The sequence below is a fragment of the Sus scrofa genome, chromosome 13 (genome assembly GCF_000003025.6).
Source record: "Sus scrofa isolate TJ Tabasco breed Duroc chromosome 13, Sscrofa11.1, whole genome shotgun sequence".
NCBI lineage: Eukaryota > Metazoa > Chordata > Mammalia > Artiodactyla > Suidae > Sus > Sus scrofa.
This window is the reverse complement of record NC_010455.5, coordinates 111,416,507-111,442,662: the sequence shown is the minus strand read 5'-3', so window position 1 is coordinate 111,442,662 and position 26,156 is coordinate 111,416,507. Positions and strand designations below refer to the sequence as shown.

The 26,156-nt window shown below is 38.4% G+C and overlaps 1 protein-coding gene across 1 annotated transcript in view; it reads left to right on the top strand.

Moving 5' to 3' along the window:
* The window catches only part of SPATA16 (spermatogenesis associated 16), a 212,172-nt gene that overhangs the window by 166,877 nt on the left and 19,139 nt on the right, over positions 1-26,156 (top strand). Inside the window, 4 exon segments of the mRNA NM_001177914.1 lie at positions 5,205-5,351; positions 6,388-6,500; positions 12,384-12,548; positions 15,108-15,191. Of these exon segments, the coding sequence (NP_001171385.1) occupies positions 5,205-5,351; positions 6,388-6,500; positions 12,384-12,548; positions 15,108-15,191 (509 nt within the window).

Sequence of the window (26,156 nt, the reverse complement as noted above, 5' to 3'; positions counted from 1 at the left end):
CATAGGAATGAAGTATAGACTGTGAAATACATGCACAGAGTTGATAGCCTTGAATATCAGGAAAGAATCAATGAAGTTCCTGAGGAAGGATGTGACCATGACAAAGGTGACATTCCAAAAATACTCACTGGATGGTGGTGTGGAGATATATCGGCATGAAATGATAATGGAGGCAGTGAGGCTTGTTGGGAAATGTTTTCTGTAAGGCAGATGCTATGTGATCAGAAATTTGACCAGGGTAGTATTAATGATAATGCAAAGAAGGTGATTAATATGAGTTCTATTACCATGGGAAGACTTAATGAGTTTTTGAGATTCATTAAATGTCAGAGAATAAAAGGAAATAAAAGTCAACAATGGCTTCAAAATTTTGAGTCAGAATAATTAGATGAACAAGGGCTAGCTTTATAATATACTGGTGAAATGTGGGGAAGGTAGACATTGTGGAGATTAAAAAATCACTTTAAAAGAATATATTTGCTGTATGTGAGGTAACATTTGTAATGGGGAGCAAACAGCAATATCCCAGTAGGCATTTGGAAATGCTGTGTTCGAAACTGGTGAAATTTTGCAGATGAAATTATAGCATTGACCCCCCCAATCTTTTGGTTAGAGATAACAATTAATGCCTCAAGAATAGAGAAATTCCCCCAAGAGTGTACATACAAAGAACATATTGGTGAGCAGGAGAGCTTAGAGATGCACTGAATGAGAAACAGGAGGAGACATGAAGAGGAAGCAGCATGTATGTGTGTACAGGAGAGAGGGGAAGAGAGGCAGAGAGAAGGAGAGGGAAACAGGCAGAGAAAGAAAGGAGACTGTCACTGAACTCCTGGGAGGGGATTTTAAGGAGGGAGTCAGGCAATTATACAGAAGGTTGAAGAACATGAATGACTTGAGTGCCTGAAAACTGGTCAATTCTTAAGAAAAGGTTCTTGATAAAGGGCAAACTTCATCATCTTTTGCTGAGAGTTGGACATCTTTCACTTGGAGGGGAAAAAATTAAAGATTGCACTTCTGCAAGAAATTTAATCTGCATACTCTTTAATATTCTTTTTTTTTAATACTCTCTTTTAAAATGCCCACTTCCCTAATGGTAAGAACTTGGAACTGTGTCATACCTGCAAACTGATTTTTTTAATAATAAATTCGGTCATAGTCATCTAAATTTTATCTCCAATTGCGATAAATTGTAGAGGAATACATTAAGGGATTTATCTCTCCCAAGTTTTCTTCTGATGTGACAGGAGCAAAGAAGACGTTTTTAATCAATTCAACTTCCCTACCAAAGGACGCTGTATTCTGGTTAACTTTCATATCCATCAGAGGCACAGGGCTTTTTGATTGCAGGTAGATGTTTATGAGCATAAAATTGAGAACAATCAGCACTCAAATTAATGTTACATGAGATTCAACATCTGGTAAGTATGTCGTCATTTGGGGTCATAGACCACCTGCTAGGCTAAATGTTCATACAACTGCAATTTGTTCTGCATGCAAATGGAATAAAAATTATACTTTAAAATATATTTTTTGAATTTTACAGTATGTATGTAGGGACCTCACATTTTGAAACATCAACTAGAAGTTGACAGTGGACTGAACACTCACAGGATGAAACATATAGCACCAAAAAGAATAGCAAATACTTATATTTTTGCAAGTATATAATAAATTAGCTATCATGTTAATTTATTAGTTGCTCTAGTTGATCTAACCACTCTTTATCTGCCAAATATTTAAGAGCAAGAAGAGATCAAGTTCTCAAAGTCTTCATGCTATTTATATAACGGAGCCCTCAAACATCGGCTACTTTTGGCAATAGAGCTGTATCAAAAAACGCCAATCTGAAAATGCCTCCTGCAACACTACAAATGCCAGTCCATGCACAGCACACTCTAAACTATTATGAACTATAGTCCAAGAGCACTTCAATGTTGGCCTTAACAACCTGGAAGTGTCCTGTAAGAAACCCTTTCTGAGCTGCAAGCGGGTACAGACAGTGGCTTCTGGGACCTGAGATCCAGAGGCTTCTTTGTCAGTGAGTTATATATACTCTGGATCTGTGTGGAAGCAGAGCAACCATAAAGCCTACCCACACCCATTCCAGGGGTTGAGACATCAAGAGTTACCCAGAAAGCTAAGGGTCCCAGAGGATGCTCCAGACTTCATTACCAGCATGGCCAGGAGGCTCTGTAGCCTTCTAAGTCAGGGCTTAGATTACAGAGCAAATCACAGCCAGGGAACACATACCTTCTCCCGCCCTCCATCTCCAGAGTATGCTAATTCCCGAAAATGCCAACAATTTAGAAAGGCCAGCATCTTAGAGAGTGCTAATGAATAATCATTACCATTTATCGGGGGTGGGGGTGAGCTAGTGTCCCTTTTATTTTTACTTAGTTGCCTTTTCACATGATCTGGTTATTGGCAAATTCCATAAAGTATGGAGCAAGATAGTATTAGGTTGGGTGTGTCTGGTGATTATCTGCAACAGATTTCAGAAGCAAAGAGACTTTCTCCACTTTCAAAATGGTAATGCAGAAATCACATTTTACTTTGTTTATAGAAATGAGCCATCCTTTTAAAAAGAAGCAGTTTGGAGTTCCCATGGCTCAGTGGAAACGAATCCAACTAGGAACCATGAGGTTGCGGGCTGGATCCCTGGTCTCACTCAGTGGGTTAAGGATCTGTCATTGCCCTGAGCTGTGGTATAGGTCTCAGACGTGGCTCAGATCTAGCGTTGCTGTGGCTCTGGCGTAGACTGGCAGCTATAGCTCCAATTGGACCCCTAGCCTGGGAACCTCCACATGCCACTAGTGCAGCACTAAAAACCAAAATTAGTTAATTAATTAATTAAAAAAAAATAAAAAGAGGCAGTTTGGAATTCAAATACCAACTAAAGGAGCGTCTTATACTGCAATCTGCATGTTAAAGTGCCTAAAAAGTTTATTAGTTCTGAGAATTCTTTAGGCCTTTGTTGTACTTTTCTAGACAAAATAAGGAAGTGTTCAATCTAGAATTGTGTCTATTAAAGCTGTCTGTGTTTGGCATTGCCTGGCTTCAGTGACAGGCTACCCAATGACTATTAGAGTGATGATTATTGTCATGGGATCATTTTGAGAGCTAAACTCTGTGCTTTGACACTAGTCACCTAACTCTTAATTCCAGTCCCTCCATTTGCTTACTGTGTAATCTTGGGCAGGTTTGTAATTTCTTAAAGCTACAGTTTTGTCTTCTGTAAGGTGGGCATAATGATATGTCCTGCTCTATATGGTTATTGCATCAGAAAGATAATTCTGATAAAGTGTATGGCACAGACGTGCCACATAAATGCTAGACCTCAAGAATGTTTATTGGTTACCTGATCCTGAGTCAAAGACTAAATCATGTTTAATACATTTTTGCTCTGTGCTCGGATTTAAAAAATATTTTGTATTATTTTCTTTTAATAATCAGCATACATGTCGAATCTCTATTTAATGGCCAGATGCTATTTACTTAACCAAAATGTGCCAAATAACTTAACGGCAGAGTTTTCCTAAATGTGCTTTGAAAAACTGGGATTTTGTGGAGGGATTCAAGGTGGCAGTTGGGTGTGGGGTATAGGATGGGGTACAGTGATGAAGGTTGGTGGTCAGTGATCCAGGCTTCAAATGGAAAGGATCTACCTTTACTGACTTAAAGATTGGGCTTCTCAGTAAATTTTACTTTGAACGAAGGGTTCCATAGCTAAAATGGAGAGTAGGGGAGTCAGAGAGGGTGGATAACAACACTCATGATTTACTGTGTCTATTATTTTACTAAAGAAATGCTACAAATAGTGAAGACTACATTAGAAACATTACCATTTGAGTTCTGATTTGACATTAAAAATTTGAACTTTCAGTAATAATTCAAGGGTATTTGGAATTTTATACCTTTCCCTTTCTGGCAACGTTAAGTAGGGAAGGCTCATTAAACCCTCTCTACGTCATCCTTCATCTAAGAAGGCTACTTCAATAAACCAAAGTATCATTACTCAGGATGGAACTTAATTAAGTAAATCTGGCCTCCAAGACCCCATGGCTGCTATCTGTCCCTGTCCCTGAAGTAACCCAAAGCCAGGCCAGGCTCAAGCAGAGTGTGGCAGTTAAGCCCATGAGTGCTGGAGTCAGACTGTCCAGGTGTGAATCCTGCTTCATCCAGAGGCTGTGTTTCCAGACAAGTCATTTCCCATTTGCATAACCTAGCCCTCCCTGTTTTTAAAATGAGGACCATAGCACCAGTTTTGTAAAGTTATTGTGAGGATATAAAGATAATGAACACACAGAAAAACTGGTGGTTAACAAATGGAAAAGGGAGGGAGAGAAGGGACAAATTAGGAGTATGAGAGAAACAAACTACATAAAGTAGATATACAAGGATTTACTATATAGCACAGGGAACTATATGCAATATCTGGTAATAACCTATGATGGAAAATAAACTGAAAAATATGTATATATAACTGAATCACTTTGCTGTATACCTGAAACTAATATAATATTGTAAATCAATTATATCTCAATTTTTAAAAATGTTTGATAAAGAAAATGCACACAAAATACTTAGAACAGGGAAAGTAGAAAATAAGTACAAAGTATATATTAGCTTTTCTGATCATTAAGGATTGAGTTTCTATTAGAACCATTTTCATGACACTCAAATTATTTCCAAGTCTAATTACAAAATCAGTACATTTATCATTTTAAATTTCCTTCGGCTAGGAGGAATAGCAACTCAACTAATTAGCCTTGTATTTTAATTCTTATGTGGTAATTTTTCTCTTTCATATTTCATATTATTTCATATAGTATTACTTCCTTAAATCTTAAATTGTGAATGGAAAAATCAAATTCTCTTGAAAAGAGTCACACAGAAAATATTAAGCCTGCAAGCTGGTCTTAAATATTCTATTATTTTGAATATGAGAAAAGGGAAACATATAATCTAGCCATATTTTATTGCTGTACTTTGTGTATGTTTATATTTTAAGAAAAATATAAATAGTGAAACGATTTTGATATATCATCTATTTGACATTTTGATGCACATACTTTTACTTTGAATTTTTAATTTGTGTATTTACCATTTTTTTTTGAAGTATAATTCCTAAAATCTAGGGGGAAAAATACCCTAAGACCACAAAATAATAAATTCTTTTTTCTTTTTATGTCACATTTCAGATCTTCAAGGACTCCACACGTTGCCTCAAACAGCTGACTGGTCATCTTTTCCTCCCCAACAATACCTCTTGACTCTTGGGTTCAAGAACAAAGAAGATGGGAAATTTTTGGGAAAAGTATCAAGTAGGAAGATACCAATATTTATAGGTAAACCACCTGGACCTATTATCTTTCAATATTGTTAACAGGCAGGAATTGTGCCTTATTCATCACAAGATCTAACATTTAGTAGAGTCTGGGCACCAAAAAATGTTTGTTGGGTCGTACTTAACTCTTCCCAATCTTCTTTGTGGGTTAGTTAACGATACCTGGAATTATTTTTCCCCCAAGACTAAACACAATCCCAATGTGCCCACCTCCCTTGCTCCAGCCACCTCATCCCAAACACAGTATCACCAATGCCAGACTGCAGGACATTTAAAGGATGCAAGTTTTTGCATCATCAATTACCAAGTGTAGAAGAAAAGTATACAACAAAACCATTATATGAAATCAAAAATATAGCCAATAACAACCTTAAATTCCCTTATCTGCCATTGTATTAATACCTATTCCACTCTTTAGTAATCAACCAAGATCTTAGATCTCCTGAAGAGTATTACGGTTAAATGGTGCTCAATAATTATAGTTGAAACTTTCAAAAATCAAGAAAATATTCACATGGAGTTAGTCTCAGACTTGTAGGCTGAATTCATGGTCTCAGGTTGAATTTATCCCTTCAGGTCTACTCACATAATTAAAGATGTGTTTTGTCTAGCCCTCTATCCTCTGAGGCTTATCTCAACTTCAAGCTACATTCAAAATCAATGGGATCTGCACACTTGAATAATACCTGGGAGGAACAAGACAAGAATCAGACACATTTATGACAACATTTTTTCACAACTCAGGGAAAGCATACTCTGCAGAGAGAGATGAATTGTTATAAGCTGTCTCTTAGATCTCTCAATCAGGAAGCACAACAAAATGAATAAATGAGAGTCTCTACAGGACAATGTCTCCTCTGCCTTTCTCCTCATAGATCTTTCATTGTTATACTTGTGGTCTTTGGTATAGGTGCTAGTCCCATCTCAAAGATTTCACATCTATTAATATTGAGATATCTCTTCACAGCTTGCTAAAGCAAGCATTTTGAATGGAAGTCTGGAAAAACAGTATAAAAGTTTATTGTTACAATTTTTAGAACATAAAACTCCCTTCGGTCTGCAGACCAGAGAAGAAACAGTGAGACACATGGAGACGATGGGGAAGCGCATCTTGCCAGTACTGGATTTTATTAGAAGCACCCAAATGAATGTAGGTATATGAGTCTTTTATATTTGTTTGGCATACAACTATTAGACAATTCTAGAAGTATAGAAAGTTTATGGCGCAAATATTCCAAGTATTGGAGGATTTTAGAAAACTTGACAATAAATCTCATTTGCCAAACCAAGCAAAGTTTAGCAAATTATTTTATTCCTTTTATATTAAAATATATTGTAAAATTATAATGCTATGCTTGGTAATTTCCAGCATTTATTAGGCTAGTGTCTCTTTAAAGAGTCTTTTCTTTGTGGTTTCCTGATATCCAACTGAAGGTTGCATCGAATTTCTTGCTCTAAGTTGTAACAAAATTTTAGTAAACATAATGTTTGCTTTATTTCATATATTGGGCTATTGCATATAACCTTTGCGTTACCTACACAAGACTTCAGAGTCTTTAAAGCTAGTTCCTCCCCTCACACTGATAAACTGGATGCTCCTCTAAACATTGGCAGCTGATCTTTATATGCCCTTAGGTAAATTATCTAATCCCTTTCTCTGACTGAGGGAAAATATGCCCTTTCTATTTTTCAATCTTAAGAAACCCAAAATGAGACCTGAATTATGCTGTGCTATTTTACACAATTTAAGCTATTGTACTGAAAGTACATAAAGGGAACATCTCATTAACAGGTTATAAAGGCTGCAGATTTCCCCTTTTTAAATATTTTTCAAAAGGCCTTTAAGCTGGAAATTTTAAAGAATTTTCTTTTTTGTGGCTATTGTATTACATCATTGATTTGATGTTCTTCGCTTACAAGGGGAACCAAGGGGGTCATTACAAACAGCTACTTAACATCTGTTCAGCTCAGTAACATTATTCGGCATTTCATAACAGCTATAAAATCCCTAATCTATTTGCATGATTTGTAATTCTATGCATTACAAATCCAAAAGCACATTTTCACGAATTTTCCTACCACACAGCTTTCCTTTCCCCACAACTGTACTCAATTACCTCCCCTATAATTCTATTGATAAATCCATTTCTATCCTAGTTATCCTGGACTGTCATAACAAAATATCATAGACTGGATGACTTAAACAGCAGACATTTGTTTTCTCATGGTTCTAGAGGCTATAAGCCTGAGATCAAGGTGCCAGCATGGTCAGGCTTTGACTGAAACCCTCTTCCTGGCTTGCAGTGGGCAACTTCCTCTGACCTTAACATGAAAGAGAGCAAGTTCTCTGGTGTCTCTTCTTATAAGAGCACTAATCCTGTCACCAGGGCCCTGCTCTCATGACCTCATTTAAATCCTAATTACCTCCCAAGGCCCCATTCTCCAAACATATCACATTGGGCACTAGGGCTTCAACATACAAATTTTGGGTGGACACATTCAGTTTACAGCTGTCTCATTGGCTCTAATACAAATTTTGCACCCTGCTCTCCAATTCACCTTTACCACAACCTCCTCTATGTATGCACACACACACACAGACATACCATCACCAACCACCCCATCCTAATCAGACACACACACACACACATCAACACTGTCATCATCAGGCCTTGCAAACAGTGGAGGCCTTGCTAACAAGAACTATCACCATGTGGTATTATTTCACTTCATCTACACATGGCTAACTTAACAGTGCCAATGTGCTGGACATTGTGGAAGTGCTCCGTCTGTGCCCTTGCTCTTTGGGGCAATACCTGCCATAATTTGCTACTTGTCAGGAAATTGACCCCCTCATCATCTATTGCCAGCTCAGTGTGTTGTGAATGCAGGTTAGGCCAATCTAAGCTTTACGCTGTCTTTAAATGCTCTTCACTCATCTCCTTACCTTTCAAAGGGCATTCTGGAAGCTTAGAAATTTGTATATGCATGTATCTGTATGTGCCTATAAAGGAAATTTGAAAACCATAACTAACAAGATTCTTAGAACCTAATCAATAAGTTAGACTTCTTTAGAATGAGGCAGTAGCACTTCGCTGGCTGCAAGGGATGTCATCGACTTTCTTATGTTTGCCTCTATGGGAGATAACAGCTTTTTTGGAAGATTGTCTCAAAGAGCTTTAATGAAACCAAAGTGAGTGAACCCAAAAGTACCCAGAGACCACAAATATATCCAAATATCAGCCCCTAGGTTTCTTGTTATATGTCCAACCACCGCTCCATAAAGCAGGATTGCATAAAATTGGCTGTAAAGGTAACCTGGTTTAATGAAGTGAGTAATGAGTTGGTGAGCAGAAATTATTCCTACATGTTACCATTAACTGTGACCCAAGGATTCCTCAACAATGGGTTTAGGATCCCCAAGGTATGTTTTCTCTTGTCAGATGTCAAATGCCATCTACTCAAGTGTTTAGGTATTGTCCTTATTAGTTATGACCCTAGCTTGTGACATCTATAGACTTTTGTCCAAGGCTCTGCTCTGGCCAAGTCACTTACCCTCTGATCTGTCTCTTCTTGTTTATAAAATCAATTGACATCTGCAAGCTCACCCCACAGAGCTGTTGTGTATATATATATATACAATAAAAGTATATACCCATGTTGAAGTGTTTTGTAAAGCGTTAAGAACTTTAGCAGTTTTAACTGTTTGTATTGGTTTTAGTTTGCTTTGAAAAAAGACCTGTTTTAATAGACCTTTCTTTTCCTTTTTAAAAGCTGTGTAATTTGAAATCACATATTCTTCTAAAGTGAAGACTGTGCAGGTGTCCTAGGAATTCCGAATGTTTTTCCTTAGATCACAGATGTGGCTCAGATCTACTCACAAACACATTATTAGTAGTATCATCTACAGCCATGAGGTAGATCTCCTGTCCACAGTGGGGCTTCCCAGGGAACATGGACTTTCACTTCTTGCCATGAGGTGGTAGAAAGAATTAGTCAAAGGGACAAAGTGTCTCAGAAAATAACTCTCCCTCCACTCTGTCACCAGTTTCTTTACCTTTAGAGATTCCTTGCCTAGGCCCACAACACATGGCCTGACAAGAATGATTCTGGCATTTTAAGAATTATTATCTCAAATATTCTCCCACCTTCCTATCTGGTGGCTTTTAATCCCACTGAGCATCAATCCCATTCAACCAGTAGCTCTGCTTTGATGGTATTTTTTGTTCTCTGGGTCTTTGTCCCAATTACTTCACATGCTACCAAATGCCACTGTGCTTTTCCATTCATTAACTTTATTGGCTGCTGTCAGTTTAAAACCTTATGTACTCTGCTTCCTGGGGTAAATGTTAAAGAGTTAAAATAATAAAATCTCTTTCCATGCATGAAGCTTCCTTCACAGGCTGACTTGCCAAAAAATGACCTAACTAACCATGTTTTGAATACCTCATTGATTTTACTTTTAATTTCCTTCAAGTGAAGCATAAAAAGTGTTTACATGTGCACATTTGAAATGAACAATAATATGTTGTTTCCTACCCCTTTTCTTTGCAATTAATGTTTCTATATATTAGGTCAACTAGAAATCCATTCCCAATACTTGGGCTTTGCTTTTCAGCAGTATTACATTGTGCCACTTATTTTCCAAACATTTATCTATACCTGCTATTAAATCTAGACAATTGTCTGGCTGAAGCCTTCATTCGAAGAACTTACTATTTACCTAAACTTCTTGTACCTGTATGAGGTCTTAGCTTCAATCTTGGCCACTTTAGCACACTCTCTCCAGCAGCTAAAGAGCCCTTTGATCACTCCTGTAGTCTCACTGAGCGCGCCACTTCCCTTTAGATTTAGACTTTGCTAGCATTAGATGTAAGCTAATTCCTTTATTTTTCAAGATTTCCTTTATTTTCTTAAAGCAACAGCTTTAGAGCATGCCTGCTGGTACATATTTTTATTTCCTTTTCACTTTCTTGCTCAAAAGCCCCTATCTTATATAGGTAAAATATTAATCTATAGTTTCCTGATAACCAAAACTGCCCTTGGCTTGGGTGGGAGGGGGGGTGGGGTGATGACTATTAACAGTCAACTATATTCTTTCCATGGTGTCCTGTTCCTAAGGAGCACTTCCTGTTTTGTTATGCATCCAGCAATCAAGCTAACAAAGCACCATTGCCTTCCACTATTTTTACTTTCATGATGTTTTGGAAAATTACACTGATAGATTATGTTCCCAAGCAGGCTGCAGTTGTTTCTGCTCTTTGGAGTTGAGTCACTACACCGCTTTCCTACAACTAGCCCCATTGTTTATTTTTAAAAAAGGACAAAGAAAGCAATTTTTCTTCAGAAAGAAAACTGTTTCTCCTGCAACTTGCTTTCCTCTATTTGACAGTATCCCATTGTTTAACTACACGTTTAAACTGAATGGGTAGGCTGGCTATTTTGTCAATTCAAAGAAGGGATCTCAAATACACAATTTGCAATCATTGCTCCTCTAGGTTTGTAGGTTTTCAGATAAATGATTAATCAGAAAGAACAAATTAGCAGGGATAGAGAGACATTCGTCAAATGGCATAGATAGATGCTAGGGAGAAATACAGCAAATATATTGCAATCGTACCAAACCTTCCTTTATTACCAAGGTTCTAGGAAAGTGCCAACTTCTAGAGGTTGGTGTCAATCAGAATATGCATATGGCATTTCAGAAGGAAGTGCTTTCTAAATTCAAGTTTAAATTCAGATGCTCTGTAGTAATGCTAGTTTCTAATATTTTTTCTCTTAGAAGAGATTCTATTTTAAGAAGGAAAAATCCTGTCTGCCTTCTCTAATTTCTGGATAAAAATCTGTTATACGTATGCACAACTAAAAGGTAGTAGCTTGTTCTCCAAATTCTGTTTGAGACATTTAAATATTTGGGGGGTCACCAAGCTAAAATTCTCATTTCTAGGGCCACATTTCAAGAGACTCACTGAGTAAGGCCCAGGATTCTTCCTAGGTAACAAACAAGCCTAATGATTCTTGGTGCAGGTGGTGCAGGAGGAGCTCACCATAAAAGGATGCTGCTCATCCAGGCTTCCACTTCTGAACATCAGAGTTTGGAATGCAATTGCCTAACTAAATTCACCCATGACTTCCCATTTCTCATCACCTCCCGGACATGACAGAAACCCAAGGCTTTTATTTTAGCCCCTAGGTGCCCCCATATGTCATAGGTATCTTTTTCTAAATCAAAATGTGAGAATTTTACGTTAAACTTTGTCTTTTCCTATCAAGCAGTATAATTTGTATTAAATTTTTAGAGACGATAACATGTCCTCTTTTATAACTGGCAGTAGCAGACACAGAGATGGGCCACCTTAATCATTATAAGGGCACCCCATTTTAAGAAAACCCATAATACCAGTTGATTTATGGGGGCTGCAGGTCCTTACAAGTTCACAACAGTCTATTTCAAAATGGATCATGTCAGTTGCTTGGAATGGTCCTAGGAGCCATAATAAAACACAACAATACCACAGAGAGAGGAGCCAGAGACCATGGCCACCCAACAAGAAGTAAAGATAAAAGCAGATCCGGAGGTTTAATGTGAGCCACTGGGGTAAACAGAATTCAACCTGCATAACATTTTTCAGCTTACGTAAGAAATCTCCCTTTATATAAACAAGATAGTAGGCAACTCAACTCTCAAGGTGCCTTGGTGACATAAAGTCACCTCCTCTAAATGGCCACAGCTCCATGGGATCCCCACTGGGAGAGTGGAGCTGAGGTTCAACTTCAGGCCCCTCTTTTCCCCTCGCCCCAGCTTCCTTAAGCAGAGCCACCTCCAAATCTTAACCATCCTGCAAACTATTCCCTTTTAAATACACTCACCTGTTTGAAGGAAGGGTACAGACAATTCTCTAAAATCACAAAAATATTTATTTGCACTAGATAACCATTACTTCAAAGGAACTAAATATATTGCAAGCAGCCCAGACTTCCATGCCCAGGGAGAGGCTATTTTCTAAGACATTTCCTTCTACTGGGAGACTAGGGGAGTTTTCGTGCGAGCTCAGGTGTGATGGAGAAGTTGCAATACGCCACCCTCCTCAGCCAGCTGCAGAGAGTGAAGGAGCAGTCCCAGGTGATCAATCAAGCCATGGCAGAACTAGCAACCATTCCCTATCTACAGGACCTCAGTCAACAGGAGGCAGAACTGGTAAGCATTGGTTTCTCTTTGTTTAAGGCCTTCACAAGCTCTGAGCCAACAAAAGAATGGTAGGGTCTGAAACAGAATGTGATAATAAATGTAGGCTGAGAGCAAATTCCCAACCCTCATGAAGCATTCTAATGAAGAAACTAGAAAATGTAGGAAGGTGTGTGTTTGTGTGCTGCTTGCTCACCCTGACTAACTTCCTTTTTTTTTTTTTTTTTTTTTTTTTGGTTGTTGTTGTACAGCAAGACTTTGTGATGTATGACAAAATGGAAAAGGGCTGATTATTCATATTGTGAGTCAGGCTTTTTTGTTTCAAGTAAAGTGAAATTTTACTCAATTGTTCCTTAACTCCAAGATATGTTAATATATGATTCTCTTCAGTGCAAAAGTAAGAGGGAAAAAAAGTAATTCCTGGATAGGAAACTAACCCTACAGAATTGCCTTTAGCGTTTTCTTAAATTCACTTTTAGTGTTACACATATGTGTGACATTAGTGTCAACACATACTCACATACATTTAGGTAAGAGAGTTATTTCAGGGAAAATGCAGTTAGTCAAATAGTGGGTTTTTTTTTTTTAACTGAATTGACCAGTTAACTCAGAAAACACAGCCTGTCAAAAACTAGTAGAAGAAATACCTCAGAAAAAAATCTTCCAACAGATGTGTATAAAAACATAATCAATATTAGAAACAATAGCACTACATTTGAAAAAGAATTCCTAATCAGTTGCTGGCCATTCAAGGAAAGGTAAAGTTTACTTCACATAAATCTCATAATGTGTTGTAGCATCAGGCTCTTTACTTTGAGGCTCTAATTGAAGATAGTGAAAACTAATTATAGACCTGAATTGAATTCACACAGCAAGGATTAGAACAACCCAAACTGATCACCTGTAATTTTCAGATAACTAAAGGAACCCTCCCCTTTTGGAGCTTTTTAAAGTTGTGACAAATTAATTAATCAAGAAATGAACTGCCAACATGTATAATGTTCATCTGAACTTGTAGAAGTATATTAAATAAATACTGATATTCAAAGTAAGCATATAAAACTGAGTAGCTAGATAATAAAACTATGCATACTACACACGAAAACTGAGGGGAAAAAAGTCAAAACTGGCATAATACTTTCTAAACCTTTATGGTTGTGTGCACAGAACACCTTCTAAAAGGCTAAGTGTTTATCCTACCATTCATAAGGCATTCAAGACTGTAGTAAGTGTGGAGCTTTCAGAGTGCATATTATAGCCAATTTTAGATGATTAATGCTCCTCTGAGATAAGAGAAAGTGAAGAAAATGTTAATTTAGGAAGCTGGCACAATGTTGATCCTGTCTTCTTGAAGAGCACATTCAAGATTTAAATGAAAAATACAGGGGAGTTTTCTGCACTTAGGTCTTCTTAACCACACATCTGTGGCTTTCTTTTTTCTGCAAATACTTACGTTTCCAAATATACCGAAAGAACATGTAATAGCATTATTTAGGTAAGTGCAATATTCCACATGTTAGCGCAATATTCCACTACCTGAAACCTTGGAAAATAGGATTTTACGGGATATTTTCATAATTTATATACTTACTAGGAAAAAAATATAAACTTATATGGTATGTATATATGTAAGCCAAATATATAAAAATCATGTATCTTGCAAGATTTCATCACCTTAATAGACTTTCCAACTTCCAAGCATGTGTTAACCTAGATAATAAATTCTTGCCATATCTTTTGCGATGCTATATAAACTGACTGCTCAAGAGAAGAATCTTGAGTGACTCAACTCTGCCCTCCCACTTAAGCTCTGCAATATCTAAAGTACAGAAAGATTATCTCAGGGTTCATAATGTTTGAGGCCATGGTGACTGAACTGGCATTTGTTCTTTTTTAGAGAAACTTCTTTTTTGGCTTTGAATGTCACATGGCTTAATGTGGCTTCAGAATTTTGCCGCCACATAGGCAGCATGTGTATATGACTATTTTAAATTGGAATATGGCAGTTTGGGGCCATGGGTGGCATTTTTTAAACTTGTCTTTGAAATAGAGCCTAAAAAGAAAACTTGGTTATTTTGAAGTTTTAGAAAAGAATAGTAAAAGAACATAAATGAGCCAGATCCTTGAAAAGAGGCAATAAAACAACACAATGTTAGCATGGTTCTCTAGTGAGCTTTTGCATGATGTCTAGAATTATGACACATTAGCCTCAAGAGAAAATACTAGAATACCTTCATGTACTACATGCCATTTCCTGAGGGAATTAACTACTGCCTTCCTTCTTTACAACCCAAATCTGTTTCTACAAAACATCAACACTTACTGCATTAAAACCTATATGTTTTCTACAAATTTTCAAGAAGAATCTTTCCATTGTTTCCATATTTTATATCTGCAATAATACTTGGTAATGACTGAAGCGAAGATGAGGCGGCAGTGTTCATTGTCGGAAAGATGAGTAATAAAATCATCAGCGTACAAATGATTTTTTAATTAGGTTTTAATCTGTGTATTTAGAGAAGTTATTTCTGTGTGAATTCCACACTGATAATTTTTATCTTGGTGCCACAGCTGCAGTCACTAATGGCAGATGCTATGGACACCCTTGAAGGAAGAAGAAACGATAAAGAACGTGTGTGGAATATAATTCAAAAGGTAAAACCTTCAGCTGAAGGAAAAATATATATTATTCTCAAAGAAACTGTCCATCTTGGGGCAAATCTGTCTAGAAGATAAAAAGAAAAGGAAGTTCTTCTGGTTGTTTTTATTGGTTGTTTTCTTTTTAAAATAAATGCAGCTCTTTCCCTGGAAGTGTAACCAAAATCAAATATGGATTTATATAATCCATTCCCTCTGCTGCTGTTTTGACTGTAGCCATATGCTTTTATGAGTCTCTTAACATGCTCATTTTCATATTCTATTTTCATTATCTGCTTCATTATTATTATTACAGATTTTTTAAGCCCTTTCATCAATGTTTTAGTCCACTCCCCAACCCTTTCCCCCACCTTCTGTCATTTGAGAAATAATGGCTATGTTTCAGGGAACTACAAAAAAAAAAAAAAAAATTAGCACTTTGCTGTCTGTGGTGAAGGAGAAACCTACCAGTTTGTTAGAAGTAGGGAACATCCCTTCCTGGGTTACCTGAGTTAAGTAAAACAAGCACTGGGATGCACCTGGCCCCAGGTACTAAGGAGACTTGCATGATACCAAAGGGCCCCTGACAATGTAGGAAGAAGTAGTGGTGGGTTTCCAGTCCAGCCAAAGGTAATACTCATCAATATACTTCCCACTCAGTCTCCTCCGATCATTCTAAGAATCCACAAAGAGAGAAATGGTGTCAGGAGATGTGAGATGAATTAATCAAAGAAGCCTTCGGTTTAAGGGTAAAGTCAGCCATGAGGGATTCTGATGCATCTGCAGAAATGTGTCTTCAGTAATCAATTCAGAGGCCCTATGATAAATGAATAAGACAGAAATCAACTAAACTTAGCAAATATTTATGGAATGTCTACTGTGCCTGAAAGAACACTGTGTGTTAAGGATAATGTGCTAGGCAAGACATACACTGCCCCTGCCTATATGGACCTTACCATCCAGGAAAGAAGACAGTCATTAAACAGCTACTTATATATTTACTGAATACTATACTTAAAAAGTAGATGTTCAATGATCTAAAGAAGAAATAAAGGAATATAATCTGGTCTGAGAGGTAAGAAAATCCATTTCTGAGAAAGTGATATTTATAAAACATTTAAAGGATAGTGGTAGTTATCCAGATGAAAAGGGAGATTGCTACACAGAGGGAAAAGTTTGCACCAAGAATGCTGAAAAAGCATGGCAAATTCAAATACTGACAAAGGAACAAGGAACATATTTCACAATGCAGTGCAGAGGCAGGAGAAGTCAAATCACAGAAGGACTTATAAATTATGTTGAGGATTTAGAATGTTTTAGAAAGTTTCTGGTAAATATTTTTGACATCTCCAGGGCTGTAATGGGAGAACAGTTATAGGGTGGTGGCTTAAATTACCATGGTGAGCACAGAGATAGGGAAAAGCAGGGAGAAGCACACAGAGATGTAAGGAATATTTAGGAAGCATATCTACAAGTCATCTTCACTGACTGCATGTGGGCTTTAAAAAAATATAAAAAGTTAGAATGATCTACAGACATTAGTCTTGAACCACTAGGGAGGAAACTGGGAGAAGCTGGCTGTGCAAAGGAAGAAAAGGAAACACTTCAGAGAAGCAGCTTTTGGCTGAGAACATAAACTCTTTCAGAGCCCTGTCATAGCAGGACAGAAGTCATGCCAAATATCTGAATGGGAATTTAATATAAAGAATGCTTAATATTCTGGATATGAAATAGGTAACTGAAAAAGAAAGGTGGTACAGTAATTTTATAACAGAGAAAGCAATTATTACCCCTTTAGAGCTATCACTCCTTAGAGCTATAGACTCAGAGGCTGCAATTACTAAAACTTAGAAAACTTGGAGGGACCAGTCTAGCCCAAAACTCATACCTACTAGGAGGTGCTGTTTAGCTGCTGCTAGTGTCTCTGAACTCAGAGGAGGGGTTGTGAAGGGCTGAGACCCAGACTTCTAAGGAAGGGCACTAACTCACTGGTATTGATGGGGAGAGAAGGATGGCAGCATTAATGGAGGCGACTTGGCAACTTTTGGAAAAACTAGATTCAACTGCTACTACAGACTAAAAGGTATATTTCTGGAGCAAAGACAATTTGCTGAATAGATGCTCACAGGAACCCCAAGCATAGGGGAAGTCCGTAGCAAATAAACAGGAAGCAGTAGGTCCCTCTTTTTCCCTTTGGTTTTAGTTTCCCTCTATCGCCCCCTAGTGACCTAGACAAAGAGCTGGCAAAACAGAAATTCAGTTTGCTGAGTTCCAAGCCCAGCATCAAAGAGTTAATTATAGAAGGATGGGTTTGGAGTTAAGAGGAGTTCCCCTCCTGGCCTGGCAGAAAGGAATCCAACTAGGAACCATGAAGTTGCTGGTTTGATCCCTGGCATCTCTCAGTGGGTTAAGGATCTGGCATTGCAGTTAGCTGTGGTGTAGGTCGTGGACGTGGCTCTGATGTGGCATTGCTGTGGCTCTGGCATAGGCCAGCAGCTGTAGATTAGACCCCTAGCTGGGAAACTCCATATGCCCTAGGTGCAGCCCTATAAAGACAAAAGACGGGAAAAAAAAGAGAGAGAGAGAGAGAGACAATAGGCTAATAACTGGTACAAAACTATTGAATGTAGGGTGCTGGCAAGATATCCAAGTGGATGTATGGAGTCTGGAATTCTGGATAAAATATTGAATAGAGATAGAGATTTCTCAATCATTGGCAAACTGATGGTAACTGAAATCATCTGAGTGGGTGACATAGCTGGAAAAGCATATAAGAAGAGAGCCTTGAGTAGCAAACTTCAAATTTAGGAGAACTTGACAAAGAAGACTAAGACGGAATGGCAGGAAGAACTAGTACTAAACCAAATCCAATGCTCTTGAGAGTCAAGCAATAAAACTCAATATTTCTGCTGACTATAGAAATAATTGTTTAGCACAGGCAATAGCAAACTACAGCCTACAGGTCAAGACCAGCCAACCACTTATTTTTGTAAATAGAGTTTACTGCACACAGCCATGCCATTCATTTAGGTATCATCTGTGTCACCTTGGCCAAGGTAAATAGTTGCCACAAGACCATATAGCTCACAAAGCCTAAAATATTTACTACCTGATCCTACACAAAGTTTTCTGTACCCTTGTACCCTGGTTTATAGCATTATCCCTCCCAGAAATATTTGCATTTTATCAATAAATATTTCTATCTACCAATCCAAGAGACAATAGAAAGTCCTACTATGAACTTCCTACTATGAATTTCCAAGAACTAGCTGATAAGATGTTAGTGTGATTTTCATTTGTTTATACCTTTCTGCATCCTATAGCCAACGAGCAATTTCACCTCACTCTAAGCTAGTGTTTTGATACCCACATTCACAGAAGCACTTAGCCTGCAGCATCCCACGTTACCCTGACTGCAGTTATCTACTGCCGTGTTAAAAATTATCCCAAATATAGTGGTTTCAAACAGCAATTATTATCTTTTACAATTCTATGTGTTGACTAGACTCAGCTAGGTGGTTCTTGCTCAGTGTCTCTCATGCAGTTCTGTCAGCTGGCTTCTGTGTATGGGGCTGTAGTCACCTGAAGTACTAGACTCCAAGATAGTTCACTCATGTGGTTGACAGTTGATACTAGGCAGCTGAGACTGTGGAGTGCAATGCCTAAATGTGGCCCCTCCATGTGAATTAGGCTTTAAGCAACATGATAGCTGGATTCTCAAGAGAAAAGACATAAAAACCATCAGTCATCTAAAAAAACTGGCGTATCAACAGCCACCATATTTTCCCAGTCAAAACAGTCTCAGGCCTGCCCAGAATCACAGGATTGGAAAACTAGATTCCAGTTCTCCTAATAGGAGTGATATGTGCGTCTGTGGAGAGAATGAAATGAAACATCTGTCCTGGAGTCAAGCTTCAGCAATAGAGCCATGGGTAGGGGCCCTTGGCTGGAAAACATACCTGCAAGCAAGCAGGAGTGAGCAAAATTGTCTAAGTCAAGGCCTCTGAGATTGGAACACAACAGAGCCACTCCACCCAGTCACTGGGTATCTAGAAAGACTCGCTAGTGAGCAGCCAATCTTTCCAAATTAAAAGCCCTGGTAATGATCCTAGCTTTCTAAATGGAAGTTCCTGAGAGGTCTTTAGGAAGATGTGAATGAAAAGGAACAGGGTGCCAAATTTTTCCCAAGGGCTTTTAATTTGGTTAATGTGACTTTACAAAGCATGATCTGATCGTATCACTTTCTAACAATTCCGGTAGCAAGTAAGTAATTTCCTTTTACTGCTACAGAGTTAATTTGCGTGTGCAGAAAAAAAAATAATCAAAAAAAAAGCTAATTGTACAAGCTACACTCTGTTCTGAGCCCACTAGAAGTTGATATCAGCATCACCACCTCAGAGATCTGTTATCTGTAATAGAAACAGCTGTTGCACCTAATGAAAACACTTGAAATTTTCATCTGAAGCAGCAGAATTATAGCAGCACCTCCAAGTTTCACAGTTAAAGGGTCTGTCAGAATCCCCATTACCTCACGCAATTTCCAGGGCTCCACTTTGTTATAGGTCTATAAAAAGTCTATCAAGATGAAACCTGATTCATGAATGCTGACCTCCTGTCTGTATTGTGTTATCTTTGAGGTTTCTCTAAGAACCCAGAAAGAGAAAGAACTGAGACTACCTAATTCACCAGAACTAAAATACTGTGTATTCTTTATAGAGTTTTAGGAAAGTGCTCTTGTTTTGGTTTGGCTTTCTGGAGTATTTCCTTTCCAGTAATTAACTCCAGAAAGATATACGAACATTAGTTTAGCTGTGCCAATCCAAAAAATAAACAGATTATATTCCCAAAGGATAAATTTTCTTGTGTTGCAAAGTCCCATGCCACAGCAGGACTTTTAAAACATGAGTTGTCACACTTTGCTTAGTTTTAGTCTATAACAAAAAAAAAAAAAAAAAAAAACTAAAAAGCACACACTTTTGAATATCCCATAGGTCCTATTACCATAGTGCTCCTGCATTCAGTGTCTGGAGCAGACACCGTTCTAGACTTTGGAGACACAGCCATGAAAAGCAGTGCCTTCATGATGTCTGCATTCTACTAGAGAAAAGTACTCAATAAGCCCCCTAAAGAAATATAGACTATTAGTAACAAACACTATGGCTGGAGCAAACTAGAAAGGAAAATGGAAAATACCAGATGACTGCAACTGCAATAGAATAGTCAGGGCAGGATTCGACAAGGTGGTAAGAAATATCTGAAAGAAATGCAAAACATGCAAGCATCTGGTGAGACACCTTCCAGGTAAAGGAGACAGCAAACACAAAACCCTGAGATTGGAGAATGCCTGGCAAGTACAAGTATCTGCAAGGAGGGTGAGGTGACTGGAGAAGAATGAACAAGACTAATAGCAGATGAACTGAGACAGGAGAGGATGTTTGTTTTGTCAAACAGAAAAACAAACAACAAACAACAACAACAACAACAACAAAACTCTAAGCTGCTGCACTGAGGACAGATTAAAAGGAGCATGGGCAGAATCAGGGAGATTGTAGGTTAGCACAGTGATACAGGAGAGTAATTATGGTGGCTTGACCCAAAGTTGCCTGGCTTGAGCCTTGAACCCAGACAGTAGAAGTGGATTTAAGAAGTGGTCTGATTTGATCTTCTATCCTGAAGAAGAACAAAAGGTTTATTTACAGGGACCTATCACAGTAAAAAGCACCTTGACCTAGCAGTTTAGAAATCCAAATTTGTCATAAATTAGCTCAGAAGCCATTTCCTTTCTCTGGGCCTCAGTTTACTCATCTGTAAAATTAAAATATTGAACTAGAAGATTTGAAATCTCCTCCCAGCTCTGAGTAAATGGGTCTCTTAAAAGCCAGACCAATAAAATGAAAGAATAAGAGTTTTTAATATGGGCCAACCCTCTCCTAGTCACTTTACATATACCAACTTACTAACTCACAAAAGGTAAAAGGTATAATTTATTAAACTGAGAAGTTTAGCAATTTCCCTAAAATCACGTAGCCTTAGAGCCTCATTTTTCTTGACAGAGGCCCAAGCTTTATGAAACATTAAAAAGTCCAACAAACCAGCATTGTTTTATGTCTGGCTAAGCATTTAGGTGTGAGGTCAGATGGGGAATCACAGTGACCTCCAATCGAAGTGGAATCTGGCCATAAACTAGCCCAGTTTGTCTTTTTTCAATTGTCAAAATAAAGTTCTCTCAAACTGAGCCAAAGTCACTAAGGAATTTTCTGTCCAGTCTGCCTTTGCAATCCACTCATATAGGATCCTCCTCCTCTGTTCCCTAGTTTTCCATAACAGAAATAATAGAGCCTAAATTGACAAATTCTTGACCATGAATTCAGCTCCCACTCGTGGGACCTTGGGCAAGTCACTGACTACTGAGAAATGCAATGTGCTCATACCCTAGCCACCTCCAAAGTTTAGGATTTTGTGTTACTTAGTATTGAATCCTAAGGCCCAGGAAAAATTATGAGTTAGACCTGAAGATAAATAGGAAAAAAAGGAATCTTCAGAAAAAGGAGTCTTTAAAAATATATATATATGCCAACTGTTACATTGGAACATTCGTATTTCTTCTCGACAGAGACTCAGTTTAGAGAAACATGTAAGCAACACTGTCTATAACTCAGAAGACAAAGTTATGGGCTCTTCATTTACAAAATCTAAATTTTGCACTGTGAAGATCAGAATTTAATCTGGTACGAAATAAAAGATTGTATTATTCTGATATGCCTCTAGTTCTCTGATTTGAGACTAAATAAGGAGAAATGAAACTTTGTTACTTTAAAAGTAATGAGAGAAATACTTCAGCATATAATCATGATGCTATGAATTTTCATGAGAAGAAATGCTACCTTAAAATTTCATCAAATATTAGGGAGTTCCCGTTGTGGCGCAGTGGTTAACGAATCCGACTAGGAACCATGAGGTTGCGGGTTCGATCCCTGGCCTTGCTCAGTGGGTTAAGGATCTGGCGTTGCCATGAGCTGTGGTGTAGGTCACAGACGCAGCTCGGATCCCTCGTTGCTGTGGCTGTAGCGTAGGCTGGCAGCTACAGCTCCGATTAGACCCTTAGCCTGGGAACCTCTATACGCCACAGGAGCGGCCCAAGAAATGGCAAAAAGACAAAAAAAAAAAAAAAAAAAAAAAAGTTTCATCAAATATTAAAATATGACACAGTACATCATAATCCTTAATAAATCCAACTAATGGTGTTTTAGGGGATATCTTTAAACCATCCATATGGACTTATTCAAAATTATTTAGGTTTTCATGTTCCTTTTTATCTCAAAATCTTAACTTATAAATCATACTCATCGTCATACAGAAATGACATTCATTGATACATTAGTTCAGTCTTTTAAGTTAAAAATGGGACAGAATTGTATGTCACTTAGCAACTCTGTTCCATTCAAAGCCATTGACATAGGAAGAACAAGCAGGGAAGAGCACAAATTTGGGAGATGGGCTGGGGCAGTTGGTTGAAGGGGGGAAGAGAAAAGAACAAATTGGAACCTTTTATTTAACCTCCCACATCAGCATTCAAACCTAGTCTTTTCAGGAGCTCTGCTGATAGACACAGCACATGTGGCCCAATCATTCATCGGCCAGTCATCTGGGCTGACTAATGTGCGGTGGGGGCATGCAGTTGTGACTCTCTTGAAAGTACTGCTGCCTTTTCAAAGATGCAGCAATGGTACCACTCATTTACAGAGAAGTTTTTCCAGCAATCAAGCTTTTCCTGTGTGTCTTGTTCTTTAAGGAGTCTCCACAGATTTATTGCAATTTGATTGTGAATCTTCTCAGCTTCTGGTTATGGGCTTCCTCATTAGCATATCCCCAAATTCCTTTACAGTGTGTGCTCCAAGTGCTACTAAGCAATTCTATCCAGGGTGTAACGCAGAGTGTGTACAAAAACCTAAGTACTATTGTTGCTGACCATGCCCATGTTGAGGGGAAGGAGTGAGGGAGGCAAGGCCCAATGGGCCGAAGAGGCCAGGCATCTGGGATGAATTATTGCAGTGTCTAGGGACAATGAGTCTGTGCCAGAAAATGTCTAAGCTGGCAACTGTAGTAAAGGAACTTCTACCAAAGCCCTGACAGAACCTCCCAAATATGGTCAGAGGCTGAGCTCTGGGGCAGTCAGACATGGACGGAGAACCTCATCTCCAAATGTACAGCAAAGCCACATCTAGCCTGGCAAATGGAGAAAGCCAAGAGCCTGAGTTCTGCCATCACCCCTCGCCACTATATAACACTCTAAATAGATGGTGAATTTCCATCACCATTTAAACCAACATCTTTCTCCTCTGACTTAAAGGAAAAAGTAAGTGGTTAATCTGCTGAACTTTTTCAACATCTGCATTTGCTAATCACTCACTCTCCACCTGCATTTGGCCTTTTCTCCAATGCTAGGAATACCTCTTTTATATACTTGGTTGGCTGAAAGTATTCTAAAATGTTGATGATTTGGCATGAAATTTCTGCAGCAGAAGACTTTCTGTGCATGAATCAGATCTAGCATGGCTCCCTGACCTAGGAAGCATGAATTCAGGAGCTATGCCTTTTTAACCTTGAGTTTATCAAGGGGCAGACAGAGTTAATCAGCCATTTATTAGGTACTCATGTACCTAATAAAATACTGTGATAACCAACAAATTACCAAACTATGTTAGTAGTTCACAAGCAAACCTCAGATCACCACAATGGAAACATTTGATCCAGCAATCCCACTCCTGGGCATCTATCCAGAGAAAACCATGACTCAAAAAGACACATGTACTCCAATGTTCATTGCAGCACTATTTACAATAGCCAAAACATGGAAACAACCTAAATGTCCATCAACAGAGGAGTGGATCCAGAAGATGTGGTACATATACACAATAGAATATCACTCAGCCATCAAAAAGAACGAAATACCAGCATTTTTAGCAACATGGATGGACCTAGAAACTATCATGCTCAGTGAAGTCAGCCATAAATGAGACACCAACATCAAATGCTTTCACTGACATGTGGAATCTGAAAAAAGGACAGACGGAACTTCTTTGCAGAACAGATGCTTACTCACAGACATTGAAAAACTTATGGTCTCCAGAGGAGACAATTTGGGGGGTGGGGGGATTGTGCTTGGGCTGTGGGATGGAAATCCTGTGAAATCAGATTGTTATGATCATTATACAACTACAGATGTGATAAATTCATTTGAGTAATAAAAAAAAGAATATACATATGTATAACTTCTCACTTTGCTGTAGAGAAGAAATTAAACATTGTAAATAAAAAAATTATTTCAGGTAAATAATTAAGTTAATGTGATAAAAAATTGATAATGTGATGATGATAAATATCATTAGTGATAAGACTGCTGATTTCTTAGTATATGCCAAGTACTTCAAGAAGTTATCATGGAGTTCCCTGGTAGCCTAATGGGTTAAAGATCCACCTTGGTCGCTACTGTAGCATGGACCCTGACACCCACTCTCCCCTGACCTGGGAACTTCCACATGTCACTGGCATGGCCAAAATAAAAAAGAAGTTATCACATTTAATGATCACAACAATCCCATGAGAGATGTCATTATCGCTCTTTTTTTTTTTTGTCTTTTTGCCATTTCTTGGGCCGCTCCTGTGGCATATGGAGGTTCCCAGGCTAGGGGTCGAATCAGAGCTATAGCCACCGGCCTACGCCAGAGCCACAGCAACGCGGGATCCGAGCTGCGTCTGTGACCTACACCACAGCTCATGGCAACGCCAGATCCTTAACCCACTGAGCAAGGCCAGGGATCGAACCCGCAACCTCATGGTTCCTAGTCGGATTCGTTAACCACTGCGCCACAACAGGAACTCCCCATTATTGCTCTTTTAAAAGATGAGGAAAAGAGCTTTGTAGAAATAATAAGGAAACAAGCCTAAGTTTGTAGTGACAATGTTTAGTTTTGAATCAGATTTGTTTAGGTCAGAGCCTCTGTTCCTAGGCGTTAGCTAGAACACTTAAACCAAATGCAGCTACTAAAAGTCAATGGCACAAACAACATTGCCTAACCCAAGCTGAGAGTCTGTAAGACAACCCTGGAGTCTGCTGTTGTGCAGTGAGCAGACAGGAACATTAGAGGCTGTTGCAGGCATCTGTCCTCTAGATCTCAGCTCATAGACCCAGCTGGTGACTTACCCAGACTGCTTTGTGGCGGATGCCTGACCAAATCTGGACCCTGACACCCACTCTCCCCTGGATTATGATGATCTTGCTGCCCTCTCTCACTTTCTTCCCTTTATAGATATATGGTGTTTAGGTTACTCTACTAGCTCACCATTTTCCTTCTGCAACATCAGAACTTCAAGAAAACAGCTTAGAAACATAATCATGCCTGTAGTATGTTTACTGTCACTCTAAGGGTCACTGAGAAGTTACTCTAGTAAAGTATTCTGAAACGCACCAGGATCTCAGTGAAAGCACAATTTCAGAAGCACACAGCTGTAAATCCTCCATCCTTTACCTCACAACACAGAGGCCTTGTGGCCGAGATGGGACAGCATGTTGTTCACACCTTTACTTCCTAGAACCCTCCATGTCCATCCCACTAATTCGTGAGCTAGTATAGGGAAGTGACTAAAACAAAAATTGGAAATGCTCATGTTATCCCAAACCTATTAGTGTTTTTATCTCTGTAAAAGCTTTTCAAAATGCATCTTTCAGAAGTTCAGTGAAATATTCTAGTGCAAGGGAGGGAAACATACCTCTCAATTTCATTTTGAAGTGAAGAGTGAGTTTGCTCTTCATTCTAAAAGTTACTAAATTATCTTCCCTTGGCAGCACAGAATTTCACTGCAAGTATTTTATACATTTAGTTTTGTAATCCCTTATAATTCTAGAGAACAACAGAATATAATCTTATACCACTTGGTAACTAAGTTGACCATAGGACATCTTCCATTCTATATTGAAAGTGG